At 53.2% G+C, this 22600-nt stretch overlaps 1 protein-coding gene across 3 annotated transcripts; it reads right to left on the bottom strand.

Annotated features, from left to right (window-relative positions):
- Positions 1 to 2: 2 nt before the first annotated feature.
- On the bottom strand, positions 3 to 19863 carry POMT1 (protein O-mannosyltransferase 1). Of its 3 annotated transcripts, none has more exons than XM_008005892.3 (20): positions 19725 to 19863; positions 18524 to 18675; positions 16311 to 16417; positions 16074 to 16124; positions 15344 to 15490; positions 13876 to 13987; positions 13035 to 13100; positions 12844 to 12937; positions 12423 to 12578; positions 11370 to 11500; positions 10698 to 10793; positions 9508 to 9600; positions 7352 to 7448; positions 5332 to 5424; positions 4912 to 5032; positions 4385 to 4482; positions 3696 to 3809; positions 2438 to 2564; positions 1635 to 1812; positions 3 to 934 (listed from the first exon to the last, which is right to left on the bottom strand). In XM_008005892.3, exons 2-20 carry the CDS (start codon positions 18643 to 18645, stop codon positions 760 to 762), a joined length of 2178 nt encoding a protein of 725 aa, XP_008004083.3. In that variant the 5' UTR covers positions 18646 to 18675; positions 19725 to 19863; the 3' UTR covers positions 3 to 759. The 3 variants fall into 3 exon arrangements, with proteins under 3 accessions (XP_008004083.3, XP_008004084.3, XP_037850085.1); XM_008005893.3 differs by lacking the exon at positions 19725 to 19863 and adding an exon at positions 19522 to 19645; XM_037994157.2 differs by lacking the exons at positions 13876 to 13987; positions 16074 to 16124; positions 16311 to 16417; positions 18524 to 18675; positions 19725 to 19863 and having other exon boundaries at positions 15344 to 15380.
- Between the last annotated feature and the right edge of the window lie 2737 nt (positions 19864 to 22600).

Below are 22600 nucleotides of genomic sequence, written 5' to 3'. Positions count from 1 at the left end.
TGCCAGTTTGTCCCTTTTTAAATTATATTTAAAAAGACAAAGTAAAGGCAAGGAGCTGTATGGATGACACACAGCTTGACCGCTGATGAAGATTTCACTCAGCCCCGTCTCGGCAGTCTCAGGAGGGTTTCCACACAGTATGGTGCGGAGGGCCGGTCTTGATGCTGTCACAGAGAATGACTGGCAAGCCCCAGCCCCAGCTCACTGTTCAGGCGGCCCTCCCACACAGCTGTCCCGGGACGCCTGCCGGGCTCACTCAGGGCAGGGCTGGGACTTGCTCAGGTTGCTGGGTGTTCACGAAGGAGGATCGGGTCTGCCAGATCAAACTCCACCCTGCAGCGGTCAGCAAGGACCAGGCCCCGGTCTGCTGAGGCCACTTGCTCCACTGCTGGCCTTGGGTTCTCGGCTTTTCTTCATCGATGACTCCTACACTGGCCGCTGAAATACTCCCTGTGTCTTAGCTCAGGGGTGAAGACACGGAGGGAACATCTTCATTGTTGAGAAAAAATGAACTTTGCACAAAAGGAGGTACTCACCAGAGGGCTTTTCAAGAATGAGACCCCCACGCGTTCCAGTAGAGGCCCTGCTGAGCCCGGCCCGTGTCCTCCCAGCGTGGGGCCCACCCTGCTTGTTAAGTACACTGACCAAGACCTTCGACCTTGTCCTGACCCCAGCTCGGGTGTTCTTTGCCACGCTCTTGTTCTAGTGTTTTCGGATCAAGATGTCCCAGCTGTCTTTCTAGCGAAGCGCACTCTTGTTCTAGTGTTTTCGGATCAAGATGTCCCAGCTGTCTTTCCAGCGAAGGGCCTTGAGTTCATGTGGCGAGAGTGACTTGTCCCCATAGGTAAGTGGGCGCAGCGTGTTGGACACGTGGCATGCGGAGGAGTACCAGGCCACCACCAGGGCACTGAAGACGCTCCTCTGGAGCTGGGACCTGCAGAGGTCAGAGCAACGTTGGGGAGGATGGCTCGCCACTACGGCTTCCCTGTCCAGCAGCCTCTTGGCATCTGCTGTCCCCACGGTCGCCCCCTGAGGCCTGGGGTTCTGCCTTCAGGTTTCTGTGTCTTGTCTCCCACCACCCGTGACCATCTCCTGCTTGGATGCACAGAAAGGGGACCCCCTGTCGACTCAGGTCTCCACAGTGGCTGGGCCACCTCCACACAGATGCCAGAGGACTGGTCCCAAACCCACAGTCCTTCTTTGTGTGGCTTCCTGAGACCTGGAGGCCCTTGCCCTCCAACCTCCAAACACACTCCAGTTTAGAAGTTTTCTTGGGTTCTCTCTACCACACCACACAACCCGGCCATAACCAGCTGCTGTTCCTGCCACCCTGAGGCTCCTGGGCCTTGCTCCCTGCTCCCGAATCCTCCAGGCCACCCACATCTCTGCATCCCTTCCCCATCTTACTACCCACTCTGCTTTCATCTCTGTCAACCGTGACTTCTCCCTCTGGGTTCCTGCAGTGCCTCATCTGGGCATCTCTTCTGAACCTCCCCCATTCCCGGAGGGGCCAGGAGGATGTCAGTGTAACGTGAAATGGGTGGGGTTCGCTGCACCCCCTGTGTTTGCTGCACATGGGCTGTCCAGCAGAGGGCTGCTGCCTGGTCCAGCCACTGTCTCTGTGGCCCCCGTACCTGCACAGGTGGTCGCTGATGTGCTGCAGGACGACAGGGAGCAGAAGGATCTGGAAGGTGAGTGCGGGCAGGTAGTGGTAGAGGAAGAGTGTCTTTTCCATCAGGAAGAACGGGAGGTAGTTCACTGCCCAGCCACCAGCACACAGCGCGCCAGCCAACACCCAGCGCAGCCAGGCATCTACAGGAAAGGGTTTGAGCTACACCGGCTCTGCTGCTCCCACAGGCGGATTTTCTCTCTCTCTTTTGCTTTTTTAGAGACAGGGGTCTTACTATGTTGCTGAAGCTGGTTTTGAACTCCTGGCCTCAAGTGATTCCTTCACTTTGGCCTCCCAAAGTGCTGGGATGACAAGTGTGAGCCACTGCGCCCGGCCTGGCTGCCTGTGTTATCCAGCCATTTCCAGCGCATATGGGCAACATGGGACCAAGGAGGCAACTCTTGGCCAATATGCTGCACTCAAATGGAGGTGCCTCTAATGCAACATGGGAACTTAACATTTTGTCTCTTGAGAGACAAACATAATTTAAGATCCCGCAATACAGAAACAAAGAGGCTGCCTTAAGGGGTAGGTTCCTATGAAGGCGGTTTGTCACCTGAGGTGGTGAACGCTCAGCAGGAAGAGGAGGAACAGACATAAAAATGAGCTGTGGGCTGGGTGCAGTGGTGCACACCTGTAATCCCAGCACTGTGGGAGGCCGAGGCAGGAGGACAGCTTGAGCCCAGGAGTTCAAGACCAACCTGGACAACACAGCAAGACCCCATCTCTATATTAAAAGGAAAAAAGCCATGTAGGAGGTATACTAACCCTGAGGGAGGTCATGGACGTTTCTTCGCCGTCGCAGCAGGTACCACGAGGACAGCAGGGCGTAGATGGCCAGGGCGAGGCTGCCCGAAATCCAGATCACTATGTTTCCAAGTAGGTGGATCTGAGCCTAAAGGAACATGGAAGATGCTGTTAGCTCCCTGCCCTCTGTTCAGGGAGGGAAGAGAACACAGAAAAGGAATTCAGATGCATGCGCTACTTCAGCAGAGTGAAAAAACGCCAGGCACAGCCTAGAGTCCACTAGGCCTTACCACTGCTGTGGACAGGTCTGCGCCTACTCAGACCTTTCATTAAAAGCACTGGTGCCAGCCGGGCGCAGTGGCGCACACCTGTAATCCCAGCACTTTGGGAGGCTGAGGTGGACGGATCACCTGAGGTCAGGAGTTTGAGACCAGCCTGCCCAACACGGTGAAATCCTGTCTCTACTAAAAATACAAAAATTGGCTGGGCATTGTGGTGGGCACCTGTAATCCCATTTACTTGGAGGATGAGGTAGGAGAATTGCAGAATTGCTTGAACGTGGGATGTGGAGGTTGCAGTGAGTCGAGATCACACCACTGCACTCCAGCCTGGGCAACAGAGCAAGACTCCATCACAAAAAGAAAAAAAAAGCACTGATGCTCTCAGTTTTGTAACTGGAAACTGAAGACCGGGAGCAGATGGCTCCGCTTTGTAACAGCAGCACTGTCCGCAGAGGAGAATGCAAAGTGCGCTCGGAGCTCAGGGTGGGGCAGCCTCTGGGCCTGCGCCTCTGCCTTTGGTGCACGTGCTGAGTCGACCTACCTGCCTCTGAGAGAGGAGGAAAAAGGTGGGCATTGCCAGCGTCTGCCCATCCAGTGAATATGTATGGGGCACTGACTGTGCCCAGCCTACAAATGCTTTCACTCTGCCGGGTGGAGAGAGATGGCATGCACATCAACGAGCACCGGTAAGCTCCACCACCAGGTGCCACCCAGAAAATCAAATGGGAACGTCTTAAAACCACTTCCGCCAGGAAAAGGGGAACAACGTGTCTCCACAAAAGCAATCAAGCCACGTTTCCTTCAGCAGGCGCACATGCCACGCCCCTACTCCTGGCTCCAGGCTGCCAAAGTGTTTACAGAAAAGCAAGTCACAGGCCTTTGTCAGGAAAAGCTTTGGAGAAACCCAGCACTTTCTAGGGTACAGTGGCTGCTCTTAATGCCAGAAGGAATTCTCAAGAAACAGGATGAATCCATGACTGTCAGCACTGCTCGCTTACGCTGGTCCTGGGGTGCAGCCAGTAGGCGATATTGGTGTCCAGGGTGACCCACTCCAGCGGGCTGGAGCTGTACTTGTGTTCCGAGTCATCGCTTCTCAGCGCCAGCATCCTCCACTGGAACAAAGCAGAGGCCTCTGAGAGTGAGGATGGGGGATGCCTCCCACTGTGCGTGGATTTGGTCAAAGGAGTACACTGCTGCCCCTGGCACACAGACTGTCCCACCTCAAGTTCATTCGGATCACGCGTCAGAGGCAGCATGATCAGAACCTGGATTCTAGCCCCGGCTGTGGCCTTGGGAGTGCCGCCCCACCTCCTCTGTAGACTAAGTGACCAGGCCGAATGCTCTCTGAGGTCACATTCAGATTTGTGACCCTGAGTTTCTGACTGTGACTTCTCTTGGGCTCTGTTGAGTGTGGCCCATTTTGCTGCCTGGGGGCCTTAGGACACCCTAGCGATGTTGCAGAACCTCCTGGGTCCCTATATTATTCCTGACCACAGGGCCACAAGGTGTGGGCCAGGGTGTCACACACAGTCCCTTACACCGGAGAGAGGAGACACTCATTCTGTGGTGAGCCTGTGGTTCCAGCGTCAAAGCCTGACCTGGTTTGAGACCTGTGTAGCCCCCAGGCCTCCCAGCTGAGGAGTCAGTGCTCAGTGAGCTAGGCTGGCTTCCCTTGGCCGCTCCTCACCTGCAGCTCCAAGAATCTCGCCATGAAGCTGAGGTTCCTGCTGACGTCCACCTGCGCAGGTGAGTGCAGCTCCCGTTCCCGCTCCCTCTGCTCCTGGCCTGGCAGAACAGACAAGGGCATAACAGATAGAAGTAGCACAAGGTCAAGAGCTCAGAGCAGAAGCTGTCAGTGCAGCAAAAAGCTGGCTTCCTGCCTTTCCAACAAGCCACAAAGACCCCTCATCGAACCGCATCATTCCACTTAGCTTTCCCCACACACTCAAGACTACCCGGTCAAATGAGGCGATTTCGACCAAGAAGGCTCCACTTGCACAGGGATAAACTGGCTGCCTTCCAGCGATACCTCGGAAGAAGCGTCTTGAGTTGTTACCACAGCAGCTGGGTGCAGGGAGGGAGATGACCTGCCACCGAGCATGGAGAATGTGCTCAGTTCCCTTCCCACCAAAATGAGAACTGTTTGGGATGTTACGAAAATACCGAGCAGCTCAAAGCGCATTCCCAGTGGCGGAAGCCACGCCGCGGACTCACTCGCGCCGTATCGGTGCTCCTCCACGTTCCACACCATGCTCTCGTGGTAGCCCCGGGACAGCTTCTCCCCGACGATCTCCAGCTGCCGATACCCCCAGTCAGGGAGGTGAGCCCCGCTCAGCTGGTGACACCGCGGGAGAGAAAAGGGCGTGATGGGAAGGCTGTGGCTCCCACATCCACTCAGGTTGGAAGGGGAACCCCTGCCCGGGTCACGCTGTCAGCAGGTGCCCCTTGTGGGAGCTTCACTTTAGGATTCCATCCCGAGAAGTTATAAAAGCCGCCCTCCCTCAGTGTAAAGGGAGGCCACGATGACGCGAATCAAGCGTTCGGCCTGCAGAGAGGCGGTGGAGCCTGAGGGGCTCGGGGAACAGACTGGAGCCTGCAGCTCAGGACAGGCCAAGCCAAGGACAGTGTCCTTACCTTTAAGACTGCAGAAGTGTTCACGTGCACAAAGCGGACCTCTGAGAGGATGGTCTTCCAGACGTCTGTGTCGGATCCTCTGTTCACAATTTCCTGCAAAAAGAGATCTCAAGGATTATTTCATTCCTTTTCAAATTTCCTTCAATGTGAAAATGAAGACCTATCACCAAACAATGATACTGACTTGAGCCTGAGATAAAGAGACAAGCCCCCAAAGTGAGGGGAGCTACAAGGGGCTGGTGCTGGTCTTCCTTCCCAATGCCCATAGCACCCTGGGCTGCTCCGAGGGTCGCTGGGGAAGCGCGCCTTCCTCCTCGCCAAGGCTGTACAAGATGCCTCCTCACAGAAAATACAAAGCCTAATGTTCTTCGTGCCTCTCTGCAAAGCCTATTCATGGAGATGGCTCAGAGCCCTGTCCAAAAAGTGAGCAAGTCTCAGTCCTTATCTGGCAGAACTCGCAGACGGCTCAAATGAAGGCCAGACACTGTCCCTGGGAGACACAGCTTAGAGATTTCCTTGCATCAAGTAATAAAAAAGACAACTAACATCTGAAAGGCTCTTTGCCTCATCACAGCCTAACATACCGGAGCCTTACAATGACCCCATGATGTCACATGGCTGTCATTTTCCCATTTTATTGTTACAACCAAAAGGAAAAATGATTATTCTCAATGGCAGTTTCAAACATTCCGTGTGAGGGAGAGCTCCATGTGAGGGAGTGCTCCATGTGAGGGAGTATTCCGTGTTAGAGGAAGTGTTCTGTGTGAAGAAGTGTTCTGTGTTAGAGGAAGTGTTCCGTGTGAGGAAGCGCTCTGGGTGAGGAAGTGCCCCGCGTGAGGGAGCATTCCGTGTGAGGAAGTGTTCTGTGTTAGAGAAAGCGCTCCTTGTGAGGAAGTGTTCTGTGTTAGAGGAAGTGTTCTGTGTTAGAGGAAGCGCTCCTTGTGAGGAAGTGCTCTGTGTGAGGAAGTGTTCTGGTAGAGGAAGTGTTCCGTATGAGGAAGTGTTCCATGTTAGAGGAAGTGTTCCGTGTGAGGAAGTGTTCTGTTAGAGGAAGTGTTCCGTGTGAGGAAGTGTTCCGTGTTAGAGGAAGTGTTCTGTGTTAGAGGAAGTGTTCTGTGTTAGAGGAAGCGCTCCTTGTGAGGAAGTGCTCTGTGTGAGGAAGTGTTCTGGTAGAGGAAGTGTTCCGTATGAGGAAGTGTTCCATGTTAGAGGAAGTGTTCCGTGTGAGGAAGTGTTCTGTTAGAGGAAGTGTTCCGTGTGAGGAAGTGTTCCGTGTTAGAGGAAGTGTTCTGTGTTAGAGGAAGTGCTCCGTGTGAGGAAGCGCTCCTTGTGAGGAAGTGTTCCGTGTGAGGAAGTGTCCTGTGTTAAGAGGAAGCGTTCTGTGTTAGAGGAAGCGTTCTGTGTTAGAGGAAGTGTTCTGTGTTAGAGGAAGCGCTCCTTGTGAGGAAGTGCTCCATGTGAGGAAGTGTTCTGTGTTAGAGGAAGCGCTCCTTGTGAGGAAGTGTTCTGTGTTAGAGGAAGCGCTCTGTGTTAGAGGAAGCGCTCCGTGTGAGGAAGCGTTCCGTGTGAGGAAGCGCTCCGTGTGAGGAAGCGCTCCTTGTGAGGAAGTATTCTGTGTTAGAGGAAGTGTTCCGTGTGAGGAAGTGTTCCGTGTGAGGAAGCGTTCTGTGTTAGAGGAAGCGTTCCGTGTGAGGAAGCGCTCCGTGTGAGGAAGCGTTCCGTGTGAGGAAGTGTTCCGTGTGAGGAAGCGTTCCGTGTTAGAGGAAGCGCTCCGTGTGAGGAAGCGTTCCGTGTGAGGAAGCGCTCCATGTGAGGAAGTGTTCCGTGTGAGGAAGTGTTCCGTGTTAGGGGAAGTGTTCCGTGTGAGGAAGTGTTCTGTGTTAGAGGAAGTGTTCCGTGTGAGGAAGTGCTCCAGGTGAGGAAATGCTGTGTCAGGAAGTGCTCCGGGTGAGGAGGTGCTTCTTGTGAGGGAGTGTTCATTACTGATGGCTGTGGTTGCTCTAGCCGCAGCCTTACTCACCAGTCTCCAGAGGTTCTGGGCAGGCATGGAGATATTATAGTCAATGTAGCAGGAGACCTCCTGTGAATGGGGACTCAGAGGGGCTGCAACATCATGCCTAGAAAACCGAGACTGAGATTTCAGAAGGAATTCCTTGAACTCCTCTGGAAAGCACTTACTAAATCTGTCAGGGGGGAAAAGGTTGCTTTTCAGAAACAAAGCCAACTCAGCCATAAGGGGTGGTCTGGTCCCACGAGTCGCTGCGACTGAGGACGGAGATCTTGAGGCTCAGCAATGGGAGTGGACGCTAAACAGGCAGGAGGCCCTGCGGGAACATTTCCAGGGGAAAAGGACACTCTGCTGTGGAACATTCCACCTGTTAGACGAGCAAACCAAGTTTCGGAGGAAGGAACCGCATGCCTGGGCCCCTGACCCGGTACTGCTGCGATGCCAGCTGGCAGTACCAATGCTACAACTTGCAGGGTTGAGCTGCCCGCTCCTGCGTCCAGCTGGCCTGGGGACGCAGCAGTTATGCCGGGAGAAAAGGCCATCAACCTTAATGTTCATGAACACCCACTTCTTTTTTTTTTTTGAGACGGAATCTCACTCTGTCACCCTGGCTGGAGTGCAAATGGCGTGATCTCGGCTCACTGCAACCTCTGCCTCCTGAGTTCAAGTGATTCTCCTGCCTCAGCCTCCTGACTAGCTGGGATTACAGGCATGTGCCGCCATGGCCGGCTAATTTTTGTATTTTTAGTAGAGACGGGGTTTCACCATGTTGGCCCAGCTGGTCTCCAACTCCTGACCTCAAATGATCTGCCTGCCTGGGCCTCCCAAAGTGCTGGGATTACAGGCGTGAGCCACCGTGCCCAGCCAGGAGCACCTACTTCCTTTAATCAGTAACCATGTTGTACCGCACCATGCACCTGGCACTGTCTAGGAGCAGCCACTCTGCTGTGAACAAGATGCGGCCCTCACAGCCATCTGGGAAACAGCCATCATGCTGGTAGGCAGAGCATGCAGCTGTGAGAGTGCCACTAATAAAACAAATGGTGGGGGACAGGACCCAAGAGGCACTTTTTGATATGGTGACATCCCGGCAGACCCCTACATAGAGTGGGCCATGGGGGAGCCAAGTCCAAGAACATTCCCGCAGAGGGAGCAAGTGTGAAGGCCCTAAGGGGCCTCCAGGTGGTCGTTTCAGGGCTGGGAGGGAGCCAGGGTGGTGGGGGCGAAGCGTGTCAGGGTCACCAGGGGCCTCAGTGGGAGAACTGAGCATGACGGGAGTCACTGAGCACAGAGCGGGCTGCTGTAAGGTGGAGAGGTCAGGTCCCAGGAGGTGGGAGTGGAGGGAGAAGTAAGGACCCCTACCTAGGGCTGGTTCTGAAGTTTGAGAAACAGGGTCTCCCAATGGAATCAACATGCGATGGGAGAGGAGGGGAAGGAGCCAGGTGATGCCTCAGCTACTGGGCCCTTTCCAGGGAGAACCAGAAGAGCCAGGGCCAGTGACTGTCCCCGTGGAGGTGGAAGTCGTGGAGAGCCTGAGGTGAGTCCCGGGCAGCCGGGTGGAAGTCCAGGAGAGGCAGCCCCGGGACTGGGCCTGTGCAGAGGCGGCAAGGCCAGAGGCTCTCGGAGACTGAGAGCAACAGAGGAAGAGGAGGCGGTGGAGAGAGCAGTCGGGGAGGGAGGAGGAGGGTATGATCAACTGTGCCCAGCGCCACGGGAAGGCAAGTCGGACAAGGACGAAGGACTAGGAGGGAAGAAGCCTTCACGGCTCCACTCATGCCCCAACTTCCAGGCTTCTTGGACTCACTCATACTTTAAGCTTTACCACTTTATGGAGGTGCGCCCCAACTCCATTCTCTGTGTAGAAAGCGGCTCAGCATTCCCAGCCTGTCCTTGTACACTCATCCACTGGGCTCCGAGCTCTCCCAGGATGGGCTGTGCTAAGTGCTTCTGTCCAGTCCTCACAGAGTCTCTGCTTCCTCTTAACCCCTCCCTTCCGCGGCCAGGCCTGGGTCCCCTCCCAGCAACAAATGTAGATCTAAGAGCTGCTACACGTGCAGATAAGGGGGAGACACGGAGCAGTGGCCCGAGCCAGGGATGACGTTTTGGTCTAACAGAGAACCACAGAGGAAACCCACGGGTGCCGCAGAGCAGACGGCGGGCACACTCACGTGTTCAGGGAGCGGGTGGTCATGCCGTGGACCAGCTGCACCATGTCCCCGTGCCGCACGGGTCTCGGAGGGCTGCTCACCACCAGCTGGTGCCTGGAAGACAGTGCTGTTCGGACCACGCACAGCCTGGTCCCCCGGAACTAACAGCTGCACCGGAGGGACACGAGCTCTGAATTCTCATGGCTGAGACTGCCTCCCAACCCATGTGTGCCTCACATGAGGTGAACACAGGAAACCAAAGCACAGACATTCATTGAGCTCTTTTCTGAAACCAAAGGTCGCTTTCCAAATGTGATTCCACCCGCAGTCATCACACCTGCATTGCTCTGAGTTTGTCTACAAACACTACAATGACAAATGTACCATGACTGCCAGGGAATCCTGCCGAGGGGCATTCCACCAACCAACGTGCATGAGGGGCCCGGGCGCCGAGGCTCACGCCTGGAATCCCAGCACTTAGGGAGGCTGAGCTGGGTGGACCACTTCAGGTCAGGAGTTCAAGACCAGCCTGGCCAACATGGTGAAAGCCCATCTCTACTAAAACTACAAAAATTACCAGGGCGTGGTGACACCAGTCTATAATCTTATCTACTCGGGAGGCTGAGGCAGGAGAATCGCTTGAACCTGGGAGGTGGAGGTTGCAGTGAGCGGAGATGGTACCACTGCACTCCAGCCTGGGTGACAGAGTGGGACTCTGTCCCCCCACAAAAAAAGAAGAAAAAAAAAAAGCCCACTCAGGCTGCAGGTGCTGGAGTTGGGCAGGCAGCAATGGGAGGACACCATCGGGAGACGGTGACCGAGAGGGCTAGAGACCTGGTTTGGGGGCAGAATCCACAGGATTGGATGTGGGGGTGAGAGCGAGGGGCGCCTCTAGCTGGCGTATGTGCAGGATGATGCTGCTTTTGCAGGAGGGGGGTTCTTGGTTTTATGAGGAAGGGAGAGGGACACAGGTTGGGGCACTGGGGCTCACCTGGAAACTCCTCAGAGCAGCTACTGAGCAGGCTGCTTACTGAGGATCTCATGACCTCCTCCCCGACCTCAGACTTAGCACTGAGCTGGCGTTCAAGGCCGTGACGGTGACTAGAGTCAGGGAGGGAGGGAAAGAAGGGGGCCTAGGACTGTGTCCCAGGGTCTCGCCTGGACAGGCCAGGAGGTGAGCTCTGCTCTGGAGTCGCAGGACCTGCACTCACCTCCCGGGATCCTTTACAATCCACCAGTTATTGACATCTTTGAAGGGGTAACAGGTCACCTGCTGCTGGTGGGAGCTGCCTCGGCCGTTCTCGTATCTGTGTGAAGTCAACAAAGAGATGTATCTGGGCCAGGTGCGGTGGCTCACGCCTGTAACCAGAGCACTTTGGGAGGCTGAGGTAGGATAACTGCTTGAGCCCAGGAGTTTGAGACCAGCCAGGGCAACAGAGTGAGATCCCGTCTCTATTTGTGAAAAAAAGAAAAGAAAGGGAAAGAAACGTATCTGGAAGTGGGTCGTGGATCGGGCCCACACGCCTTTCTCCTAAAGTTTCTGCAAAGGGAAGCAGATTTCAACAAATACGACCTAGCAAGGGGTTTCAGGGAAAATGAAGATACCACAGATAAGGAGCCGATTCAGACAATTTAGGCAGGCAGTGCTGAGGTCAGCCACAGCCACAGAGCTGGGGCCGACCCTGGGCCCCACCACACGCCAAGTCCCTCCAGCAACACCCGGGAACCACGAAGCTCACTGGCAATCAGCACCCGGGCTGCTCAACTTCCTTCTGTCCTGCAAACAAACTTCCTCAAAGAAAGAGAAAGTTGCTAAGATAAGCAAATCTATAAGCAAATAAAGCGTTTAATCATCTTCAAAGTAAAACCATCACTTTCCTTACATCATGGGGTAGGTGTCCTGGTGGGAATGCAGCCAGCAGGGCACAGGTTTCCCAAAGACGTTCCTCAGAGTGACCTGGGACCCGAAGGCCACCTCCAGCGGCTGACCCTGGGTGATCCGAGCTAGTCCTCCCTGAGACAGAAGCAGAAGGTTGATGAGTGAGAGACAGAAAGAAAAATGCTCCTTAGCCAGCCTTCCCGATGGCCACTCCTCCCTCTGGAGTGATGTTCAGGCTAGTGGCCATTCTTGGAATACTCATAATGATCTACCATTTAATCATGTCACATTACATCATAGAACTATAATGAACACTAAGTTTGATCAAATGCTGCCTCTGGGCCACTGAGTTCAGCCTTCCACGCGCACCCTATTCAGTCCGTACCAGCATCCTATGAGGCAAGAGCAATGATGATGTCTGCCTAAGAGATGAGAAAACCAAGACTGGGGTGAGCCAAACAACTTGCTGAAACACACAGCACTATAGCACTGGCCGTCCGCAGGCTTGGTTGACTTCGGGAACCACGGTCCTGACCGCCTCTACTGATACCTTCACCTTCTACCACTGCTGCGAGGTTCATAGGAATGAAGGTCACAGTTGAGTGTGGTCCTTAAGGCGGGTGAAACTGTCTAGGGTTTGTAGGACTTGACTTTAAAATGCTCCCAGCTGCCGAGCATGGTGGCTCACTCCTGTAATCACAGCACTTTGAGAGGCTGAGGCGGGTGGATCACTTGAGGTCAGGAGTTCCAGACCAGCCTGGCTAACTAACATGGTGAAACCCTGTCTCTACTAACAAAACTAAAAAATTAACCGGTTGCAGGTGCTTGTAATCCCAGCTACTTGGGAGGCTGAGGTAGGAGAATCGCTTGAACTCAGGAGGCGGAATATGGGTGACAGAGTAAGACACCATCCCCCGCTGCCAAAAAAAGAAATATGGATGTGGATACCTCATTTCTTGATTCAAGGGCTAATGTTCACTTGATGTGTTTCTAAGAAAACTCTGGGTCCACTATCATCTTGCTCCTCCAGCAGCCACGATGCCCACTGCTTACTTACCTCTAAGCTGGCCTGGAAGGCACTGGACATGATTTGGTCGTGGGGCCCAGAGCGGAAGAGCAGAATCAAGTGGACGTAGAAGAACAGTAAGTACAGGACGACCGGGATGACCAGCAAAGCCACTGCTCGGGCTAGCAAGTGACAGAACACACAGACCTGCCAGAGATTCAAAGAAAAGTCATGCCCTACGACGTGGAAAAGTGCACCCACTTCTCTGAACATTATGAGCTTAGAAAAAGTTAGTGAAAGAAACTCTGGCCTCCCATACAGAGGCACGTGCAGAGGCTGACAGGCGAGGCTACCCAGGCCTGCCTGCTTCTGAAACATTGAGGATTTGAGTCTTTTCACCAAGCACCCCCTGTGACATCCCCATCTGCCCCACACAGGCCTGCCTCATGCAGCACTGGACATGAGCACCTACATTGGACAAAGTCTGGTCTCCAATCAGGTGCCAGGCATGGACAGCTGCAACTGCCAGCATGAGCACGTATGTGAACACACCCATGTACTTGATGCTGCAAAGACATGACAGGAATGGAGTTAACATGAGACAGGAAAACACGAGAAGGAGGAGGAGGAGGACACTGCCCAAGGCCAGAGGCTTGAACTCACCCCACTGCGCAGGAACAAGCAACCCCTGTCAGTGTTAGCCAGAACCACCAGCTCAGAGAAAAAGGGCTGGAATACAAACAGAGCAGATGGAGACAGGAATAGTTCAGACACATTTCCAAAAGGCTAGAGAAGCTCCACATTCCTCAGAGAAATCTTTCTGGGTCAGCTGGCCATGCTGAGCCCCGGGTGCAATAAGAAAGAATTCCCATTTCCCAAAGTATCCGGCCCAGCAGAATTTTTCTTTTTGCCCAGAAAATTTTGCCCTGTTAGTTTATAAATTACAGAAAAAATGAAGATGCATTTATGAAGTCACAAGCCAAGGGCCAACCCCCAAAATACTGGAGGACCAAAACATATCTAGCACTAGGCGCAGAAGCTCACACCTGTAATCACAGCACTTTAGGAGGCCAAGATGGTGGATCACCTGAGGTCAAGAGTTCGAGACCAGCCTGGCCAATATGGTGAAACTCCGTCTCTACTAAAAATACTAAAATTAGCCAGACACGGTGCTGTGTGCCTGTAATCTCAGCTACTTGGGAGACTGAGACTGGAGAATTGCTTGAACCTGGGAAGCGGAGGTTGCAGTGAGCCGAGATTGCGCCATTACATTCCAGCCTGGGTGACAGGGACTCTGTCTCAAAAATAAAAAAATAAAAAAGATATTTAGGGGGACAGGGACTCCGTCTCAAAAAAAAGATATTTAGCAAGCAACTCCTCAAAATGAAAAGGTACCGTCTCACAAAACAAAACAAAACAAAAAAAGGTACTGAACCATCTCAGGTCAACAAACCACCCAGAATCTCCGTTTTTGTTAATTAGGAAGACACTCCATTTTCCATACCTGTGCTTTTGGCAATTGAAGAACTTCAGGTAGGACAACACGGCCAATAGATTAAAAAATATTAACACTGATTCCAAAAGCATTAGCCTTGACTGAGTGATGAGAGCATTCTCTGTTTCAAAGAGGAAATACGTGTCAATTTTAAGGTAGAGCAAGTGAAAATGGGTGAGGATAAACACATTCATGGAAAAACGCATACTTCAGAAGCGATACAAGTGTGTGGGGCTGTTGTGAATGTTAACACATTCTATAGCACAGGGCCTCTTACAGGCATCACCCGATACCCATCTTTTTCATTTTCTACTGTCTCTGTTTTTTCTTGAGTCAGGGTCTTGCTCTGTTGCCCAGGCTGGAGTGCAGTGGCACCATCATGGCTCACGGCAGCTTTGACCACCAGGGCTCAAGGGATCCTCCTGCCTCAGGCTCCTGAGTAGCTGGGACAAAAGGTGCGCGCCATCACGCCCAGCTAAATTTTGTATTTTTAGTAGAGACAGGGTTTCGCCATGCTGGCCAGGATGGTCTCGATCTCTTGACCTTGTGATCCACCCGCCTTGGCCTCCCAAAGTGCTAGGATTACAGGCTCACATGAGCCACCATGACCGGCTTATTTTTTTTGAGATAGAGTCGTACTCTGTCACCCAGGCTGGAGTGCAGTGGCGCAGTCTTGGCTCACTGCAACCTCCACCCCCCGGGTTCAAGCAATTCTCCTGCATCAGCCTCCCAAGTAGCTGGGATTACAGGCACCTACCACCACACCGGCTAATTTTTTGTATTTTTCGTATTTTTAGACGGGGTTTCACCATGTTGGCCAGGCGGGTCTCAAACTCCTGACCTTGTGATCCACCCACCTCGGCATCCCAAAGTGCTGGGATTACAGGCGTGAGCCACTGCGCCCGACCCTTTTTTTATTTTTTGTAAGATGCAGTCTTACTATCTTGCCTAGGCTGGTCCTGAACTCCTGGGTTCAAGTGAGCCACCTGCCTCAGCCTCCCAAAGTGCTGGGATTATAGGTGTGAGCCACTGCGCCCAGCCTAATCTAACTTTTCATCTGCTTTACTTTCATCTATTCATAAACGTGAGCTGGAAGACCCTCTCTGAAGAGGACCCACTGACTCACGAGTCCATCTCAGTTGGTCAAGGCCCGGGAGAGCGTGGAACAAGGGGAAGTTATCATTTAGTCACAGGATTGGTTGGAGATGGAGGTGCCCACGTGTGCATGGACTTTGCAGCATCATCTGAGCAGTTTTCTACTGCCACACCTCAACTCCTGATAAGAGTCTGATCCCACAATTCAGCAACCCCATAGCCATGGGGCCAGCCTGGGAGTGGGTGACTGACAGCGCCAAATCTGGATGAACCAGGTACACTTTCCAGTGCAGTTCGCCCACCACGCCCACGTGATCTTCTGGGCCAGAGGGTCACTTCCTCCCTGGATGACAGCAAGAACAGGTAGGGGCCCAGGTCTTACCGATGAGCATCAACAGAGCAGCTCCCATGGCGGCACAATGAGAAAAGTGGAGCTCCAGCACTATCTGGTAGGCCATGGGGACGGACAAGGCCCCAGCGAGCGCCGGCAGCAGGCGCAGGGACCACACGGGCACGTTGCTACTGTATTCTGGAAAAGCAACCACACTGCAGAGCTGACTGCACTGCGCACACCATCTCCATGTACTGCAGCTGTGTTTTCACACAGCACCATCACGTTCACAGACTCTAAAATGCACATTTACAAAACTGGGGACCACATCAGCAGCGGAGTGCATAAACCATGGGTGAGGGCTTTGAAATGAGCTTTGCAATAGTCACGGAACCCCATCTCATGAAGCATAGAAAGGACTAAGGATTCTAAAATTACTGCCTTATTTATACATTTACCCTATTTTCAAAAACATTGTGGCAATGCACAAAATTTACCTGTACAAAAGATAATTGCAATCAGATGCTACATAATAAGTGTACCAAAAACGAGGGCGAAAATAATGACTGTAGCTAAACACTAAGATTTTAACCAGACTTTTCAAAAGTCTTTCATTTGTATACAACCAATTTATTATTTTCTGGACTCAGATTAGTAAGGCACAGTTTCTACGGGATTAGGTATGAAAGGAAAAAGCCACAGTTGTTAATCCCTACAAAAACCACAATCTCTCCATTCTAACCTGTGCACATTAATAAGGGAAATGAAAATTATCTTTTACCTGCTCCAATTCTGTTCCACAAAAAATTGCCATCGAATCCTCCTAAATAACCTGAAACAGAAGATTAATCAGTAACTATCCCATTCAGCAAACATTTCTAGAGTACTGTGGCAAGCAATAAACAAGATGCATCAATAATAAGTCCTGGATTCTGCCCGTAAGAAACGCACTGATAAGTTTTCAATGTATTTGAGGTCCTGAAGGGCAGGGGCTACTCTCCTAACTGATGACTCCTACCTCCCAAGGCCAGCACCATGTGGCCAAACGGCGGCCCACTGTCATCCAAGAAGAAGATTCGTTTCATGTAAAAAGAGATGTACTGCCCGTAATACACTTCGTCAAAACTGAAAAACACACACACACACACACAAAAAAAAACCCCATATTATATTCAATTAGAATCTTAACTGTCAACAAAAAGTGTGAGGATAAATGTCTATGTATTTCCAAACGACTCTGGGTGGGTGATCAGCAAAGGCTGGATCTTTTGCCCCAACTGTTTCCCATCCCCAGATATTAAGATGCACCCACCCACAGAGACATGTCGAATTCACCAAACACAGCTGGTACTCAGCATGCCTGCCCCATACAGATTCTGTCTCTCCCTCGTGTTTGATTTAGGTGGATACTATGAGCCAACCTGCTGAAAGACCTGCCGGGACACGAGGCTAAGCCTGCCCCCCACCCCCCACCTTTACCCCCACCAGCAGCACGTGTCTGTGGTGATCAGACCTGATGACCCAACAAAACGGTCCCACATATGAAAGGAAACGTGGGAATTAACTGCAATAACGTCTTCAATTAGGGAAAGGTGAAGATAACCAAGAAACCACCGTAAGTTTCTCAGGCATGATAATACAACTGTAGTTATGTGATTTTTGTTTTTAAGAATCCTCAGCCAGGCACAGTGGCTCACACCTGTCATCTCAGCACTTTGGGAAGCTGAGGAAGGTGAATCGCAAGGTCAGGAGTTCAAGACCAGCCTGGTCAACACAGTGAAACCCCTTCTCTACTAAAAATACAAAAATTAGCCAGGCATGATGGCAGGTGCCTGTAATCCCAGCTACTCAGGAGGCTGAGGTAGGAGAATCCCTTGAAGCCGGGAGGCAGAGGTTACAGCAAGCCAAGATCACACCATTGCACTACGGCCTGGGTGACAGAGTGAGACTCTGTCTGGAAAAAAAAAAAAAAAAAAGAATCCTCATCTTTTACAGATATACTGCTGAATTATCTAGGAATACAGTATGTCTAGGATTTGTTTCAAAGTAAAATCCACTGCAGGGAGGGGTCTGGCTGTGAACTGACAAGGTGAAGCTGGGTAATGAATATACTGGTGTGTGTGGGGGGCTCATTCATTATACTCGTCTCCCTGCTTTTGTATGTGATTGATGTTTTCCATAATACAAGGTTAAAAAAGAACATGCAGCAGGCAGAGTGGCTCACGCCTGTAATCCTAACACTTTGGGGGACCGAGGTGGGTAGATGATGAGGTCAGGAGTTCAATACCAGCCTGGCCAACATGGTGAAACCCCGTCTCTACTAAAAATACAAAAATTAGCCAGCCGTGGTGGCGGGCACCTATAAATCCCAGCTACTCAGGAGGATGAAGCAGAGAATTACTTGAACCCAGGAGGCAGAGGCTGCAGTGAGCTGAGATGACCCCACTGCACTCCAACCTGGGCGACAAAGCAAGACTCCATCTCAAAAACAAAAACAAAAACAAGAACAAAAAACGGCCGGGCGCGGTGGCTCACGCCTGTAATCCCAGCACTCTGGGAGGCCCAGGCGCGCAGATCACAAGGTCAGGAGGTCGAGACCATCCTGGCTAATACGGTGAAACCCTGTCTCTACTAAAAATACAAAAACTTAGCCCGGAGTGGTGGCGGGCGCCTGTAGTCCCAGCTACTCAAGAGGCTGAGGCAGGAGAACAGTATGAACCCGGGAGGCGGAGCTTGCAGTGAGCCGAGATCGCGCCACTGCACTCCGGCCTGGGTGACAGAGTGAGACTCCGTCTCAAACAAACAAACAAACAAACAAAAAACACCCATTAATCAGTTAATAAAGAGCCCTTCAATAATAACAGCAATCCCTTCCCATTATGACAAAAACACATTCTGAGTGCTCTCAACAGTGAAGACTCACTTCCAAATCCATCAATCCTCTGCCGCCCAGACTTTAAAACTGTTACCCAAGGTTGGCAACCAGATTTTCCTCTACTGCACCTATTTAATGGGCCAAATTTCACCTGCTACAGACCCAGAAGGCAAGACCTAAAAGGTGTACTCTGCTGGGGCTGTCCTGGGGACAGGCTGGTGTCTCCTCTCACTGCCAAAAACATCTATCACCAAAAAGCCAGGATTTCACGCTCTCATTTATGCTCTTCAGTAAGGCTCCCCCTATCACAAAGTACAATTCCAGATTCACCCTGGGAATGGAGTCACTTAGCTTACACCACAGCCCGCGGGTACGTGAGTCGCCACAGCCGGCTCAGTAACCCCATCCCAGTCAGGGCCACGAGGCTCAAGTTGATGTCAGCCGTCACCACTATAGGGCGCTTCAAAAATCCCCACATCTTGTAGAAAAGTGGGCTCAGGCAGATGCCCTAGAAAAGAAGGGAGAAGCCGTGGTCAATGAGGGCTCACGAGAAGCTGCAAAAGGAATCCCCAGCCACCTGGCTCCCAGACGCGCCCTGAGAGAACCGCAGCACAGCCGGGCTGCTGAGAAAGGCCTCAGTTCCTGGAGCCTTGGTTCAGGTAGACATGTGGGGTGAGGGGCCCTAGCAGTGAACTCGGGTGGGAATTCAGGGGATCTCAGGACTGGACATTCACTCCTGTCAACTCATTCCATAAAACCTGCTGAGCACGTCTTGGGAGCGAGAACACCGCTAAGGAATGCCAGGGTTTCTCCCCTCCCTCCCCGACGACCAGGAGCCCACACCACAGCTCTCTGACCCTGGGCAGCTCCTGGGTGCCAGCTCAGCTGCTCGGCCCAGGGACCCCAACCTGGCCGAGCCTCGAGGCCTCCTTATCTCTCCTCAAGGATGCATCTGCCCCCAGTGCCTCCCTGCCTTCTCTTCCAGCGGCACATCATCCCCAGGTGCTCCCTTTCTCGCCTGGAGGGTGCATTTGCACCCTGCGCCTCCACGTTCTCCTCCAGGCTTCATCTTCCCTTGAGCGCCGCTTCTCTTGAGGATGCATCAGCCCTGGGGCATCCTGTCTCACACCAAAGCCGCATCTGGCCGCTGGCGCCCTGCTGGCATCCTCAGGCCCCATCTACCCTGGACGCGCCTTTCCCTCCCTAAGCTGCACCTGCCTTGAGCGCCTTCCTCCCAAAAGGTCCCACCTGTCCTGGGAATACCTCCTCTCCTCGTCGGCCCTTCTTCCCCACAGGCCGCACCTGGCCCGGCCACCAACTCCCGAGGCTGCGTCGGCCCCAGCTCCGTCCTCACCCTGAGGCTGCACCCGCAGCACGCTCTTCCTCCCTAGGGCTGCACGCGCCGCGGATTCTTACTTCGGGGCTCTGTCGGCCAGACGCCGCACCTGCCCGGGCCGGAACCCCGCCCCCGGCTCCGGCAAGACTTGGACGCCCTCGTCCCGCACTGACTCTCCCGAGTCCGGGCTGGGCTGTCGTCCCCGGTGTCCCCAAACGTACCCGCGTTTCTCCGAGTCCAGGCAGAGCCGCTCCCGGCGCCGGGCAACGCCTCGGAACCGTCCCACTGGGCCGACGGTTGGGGGTGAGGCCGCTCAGCACTCCGCACCGCCCGCCGCCCTGCTCGACGTTCGATTCACCGCGCCTGCGGGGGTCCGGCGGGTAGCAACGCGCGTGCGTACTGGGCGAGGGTGACGCGCGTGCGCAGCGGGCGAGAGCTCCAGGCCCGAGGGAGAAGCAGGTGTGAAACGCGGGAGTTCGCCTCCCTCCGGTGCTACTGCTTTGTGTGCCAGGATTTCTGTGTACTCTAAGCAGACATGCAGCTTTTTAAAAGCGCAGTGGGCTCCCACCCATCTTCTGCTCCTTGCTTTTTCACTCTATCTGGCGTGGAGATCTTAAATCTGCGTCTGCACAAGGGCGTTCTGCCTGGCGCACCAGTTTGCTAGTTCTTTTCTTTTTTTTGAGACGGAGTTTCGCTCTTGTTGCCCAGGCTGGAGTGCAATGGCGCGATCTCGGCTCACCAAAACCTCCGCTTCCCAGGTTCAAGCGATTCTCCTGCCTCAGCCTTTCCAGTAGCTGAGATTAAAGGCGCCCGCCACCACGCCCGGTTAATTTTTGTATTTTTAGTAGAGACGGGGTTTCACCATGTTGGCCAGGCTGGTCTTGAACTCCCGACCTGAAGTGATCTGCTCGACTTGGCCTCCCAAAGTGCTGGGATTACAGGCATGAGCCACCGCGTCCGGCCTTAATTTTCTGATACGGGGTCTCGCTCTGTCGCCCAGGCTGGAGTACAGTGGCAGGACCACGGCTTGCTGCAGCCTCGACCTCTCTGCCCCAACCTCTCTGCCTCAAGCGATCCTCCCTCCTCGGCCTCCAGAGCAGCTGAGACCACAGGTGCGTGCTCCCACGCCCATGGGCGCTCCTAGTTTTCTTGCCAAAAAACATCGATGCCACGAATCTGCTTGCACATACATCTAGTGAAGTGGCTGAGGGTAAGTGCATTTAAAAAGCACCTAGGGCCGGGGGCGGTGGCTCACACCTGTAACCCCAGCACTTTGGGTGGCCGAGGTGGGAGGATCGCGTGAGCCCGCGAGTTCCAGAAGAGCCTGGGCAACATAGGGAGACCACGTTTCCATAAAAAAATTGCAAAAATTAGCCGGGCCTGTTGGCGTCCGCCTGCAGTCCCAGCTACAAGGGAGGCTGAGGCAGGAGATCGCTTGGGGCAGGGAGGCCGAGGCTGCAGTGAGCCTTGGTCTCACCACTGCACTCCAGCCTGGACTACAGAGTGAGACCCTGTCTCAAAACAAAAAACAAAACCAAAAAAACCCCGGACATGAGTGGGGGCTGCAAGACCATCAGAGGCTCCAGTGGGGGCATCTCCCCCTAAACTCCGTGGCAGAAGACTGGAGGCTTCTTCCTCCCTTCCCAGGGCTCCTCCTCCTTCTCCATCAGCCTCTCCAGCCCTCTGTGCTCAGGGTCAAGAGCCTTCCCAAAGGCCTGCTTTGGGGCAGACATGGTACTTTTGGTTGGGTAAATGCACCCCTTCCCATGTTTTCCCTGGAACAGTCGGCACCCAGAGCAGGGTAACTGACAGCAACGCAACCAGGCTGATGGATCACTCTTCTCAGCCTCACTTCTTCTTGATCTCCTGGTCTATTTGTATGTTAATCTATGCAGACCAAAAGGACACACTGCAGGTTTAATAACCTTAATTACGGTTCTTGGCTGTCTGCAAGATTTTTTTTCCATGTTGGTCAACATAGCATTAGATGACATCAGTTGAGAATTTAGTGGTTACTTTTTTTTTTTTTTTTTTTTTTTTTTTTTGAGACGGAGTCTTGCTCTGTCCCCCAGGCTGGAGTGCAGTGGCGCGATCTCGGCTCACTGCAAGCTCCGCCTCCTGGATTTACGCCATTCTCCTGCCTCAGCCTCCCGAATAGCTGGGACTACAGGCGCCCGCCACCTCGCCCGGTTAGTTTTTTTGTATTTTTAGTAGAGACGGGGTTTCACCGTGTTAGCCAGGATGGTCTCGATCTCCTGACCTTGTGATCCGCCCGCCTCGGCCTCCCAAAGTGCTGGGATTACAGGCTTGAGCCACCGCGCCCGGCCTAGTGGTTACTTCTTTATGGCTTACCCTTGAGGGGTTATGTGACTCACCCAAGATCCCACAGAGAGGGAAGGAGCTGGGGCTCACCTGTGTTTGTGGCCAGAGGCTGCAGGCAAACTGTGTTTACAGTGGGCAGGGAAGGTTCCCTGGGCCCCAGGAGGGAGTGGGGCTGGCCTGTTGAGCTTTGGTTCATGCCATGCTAACAGTGGTGGTGCCTCAGGACTGAGAGCCTCCATCTTGCAAGTCCCCAACCTCAGGACTAGCCTCCTTCAGGGCCCGTCTCCCTTTGAGATTTTCTGAGCCACCTGTCCCTAGGGAGCAGTGAATCAGGGCAGTGAGTGTGGCTGGTTAAAGCCGAGATGCCTGTGCCCAGGTCCCCAACTCTCTTCCATAGTCAAAAGACTTAGAAGGAAGTTGAGGGATTGGTGTTTCTCACGGAAACAGCGTTTTATTTCTTGGAGGTAATTTGTAAGTTTTCTTAGCTGGTTCTAGGCACTAAGCTAAAAGCTATTGGTGACTTTGAATCTGCACTACCCCATGAGGTCGATACCATTACAGTCTGCATTTTATGATCAAGGAGACTGACTCTTTCCCCAGGTCACACAGTGAGGCAATGGCAAAACCGAGAACTGCTGCCTCAACTCATTCGTACCTTTTAGTCTTCGCTGCCGCAGGCCTGGCTTGGCTTGCTCCTTCCCCACCCCAAAGCACAGCATAATCCTCCTCCACTTCCTGCAAAAGCACTGCTGGAAGTGACACCACCACACACCAC

This window comes from Chlorocebus sabaeus, chromosome 12, assembly GCF_047675955.1.
Source record: "Chlorocebus sabaeus isolate Y175 chromosome 12, mChlSab1.0.hap1, whole genome shotgun sequence".
Classification (NCBI taxonomy): domain Eukaryota; kingdom Metazoa; phylum Chordata; class Mammalia; order Primates; family Cercopithecidae; genus Chlorocebus; species Chlorocebus sabaeus.
The sequence above is the reverse complement of the archived record's forward strand: the minus strand, read 5'-3'. Positions and strand labels throughout refer to the sequence as shown.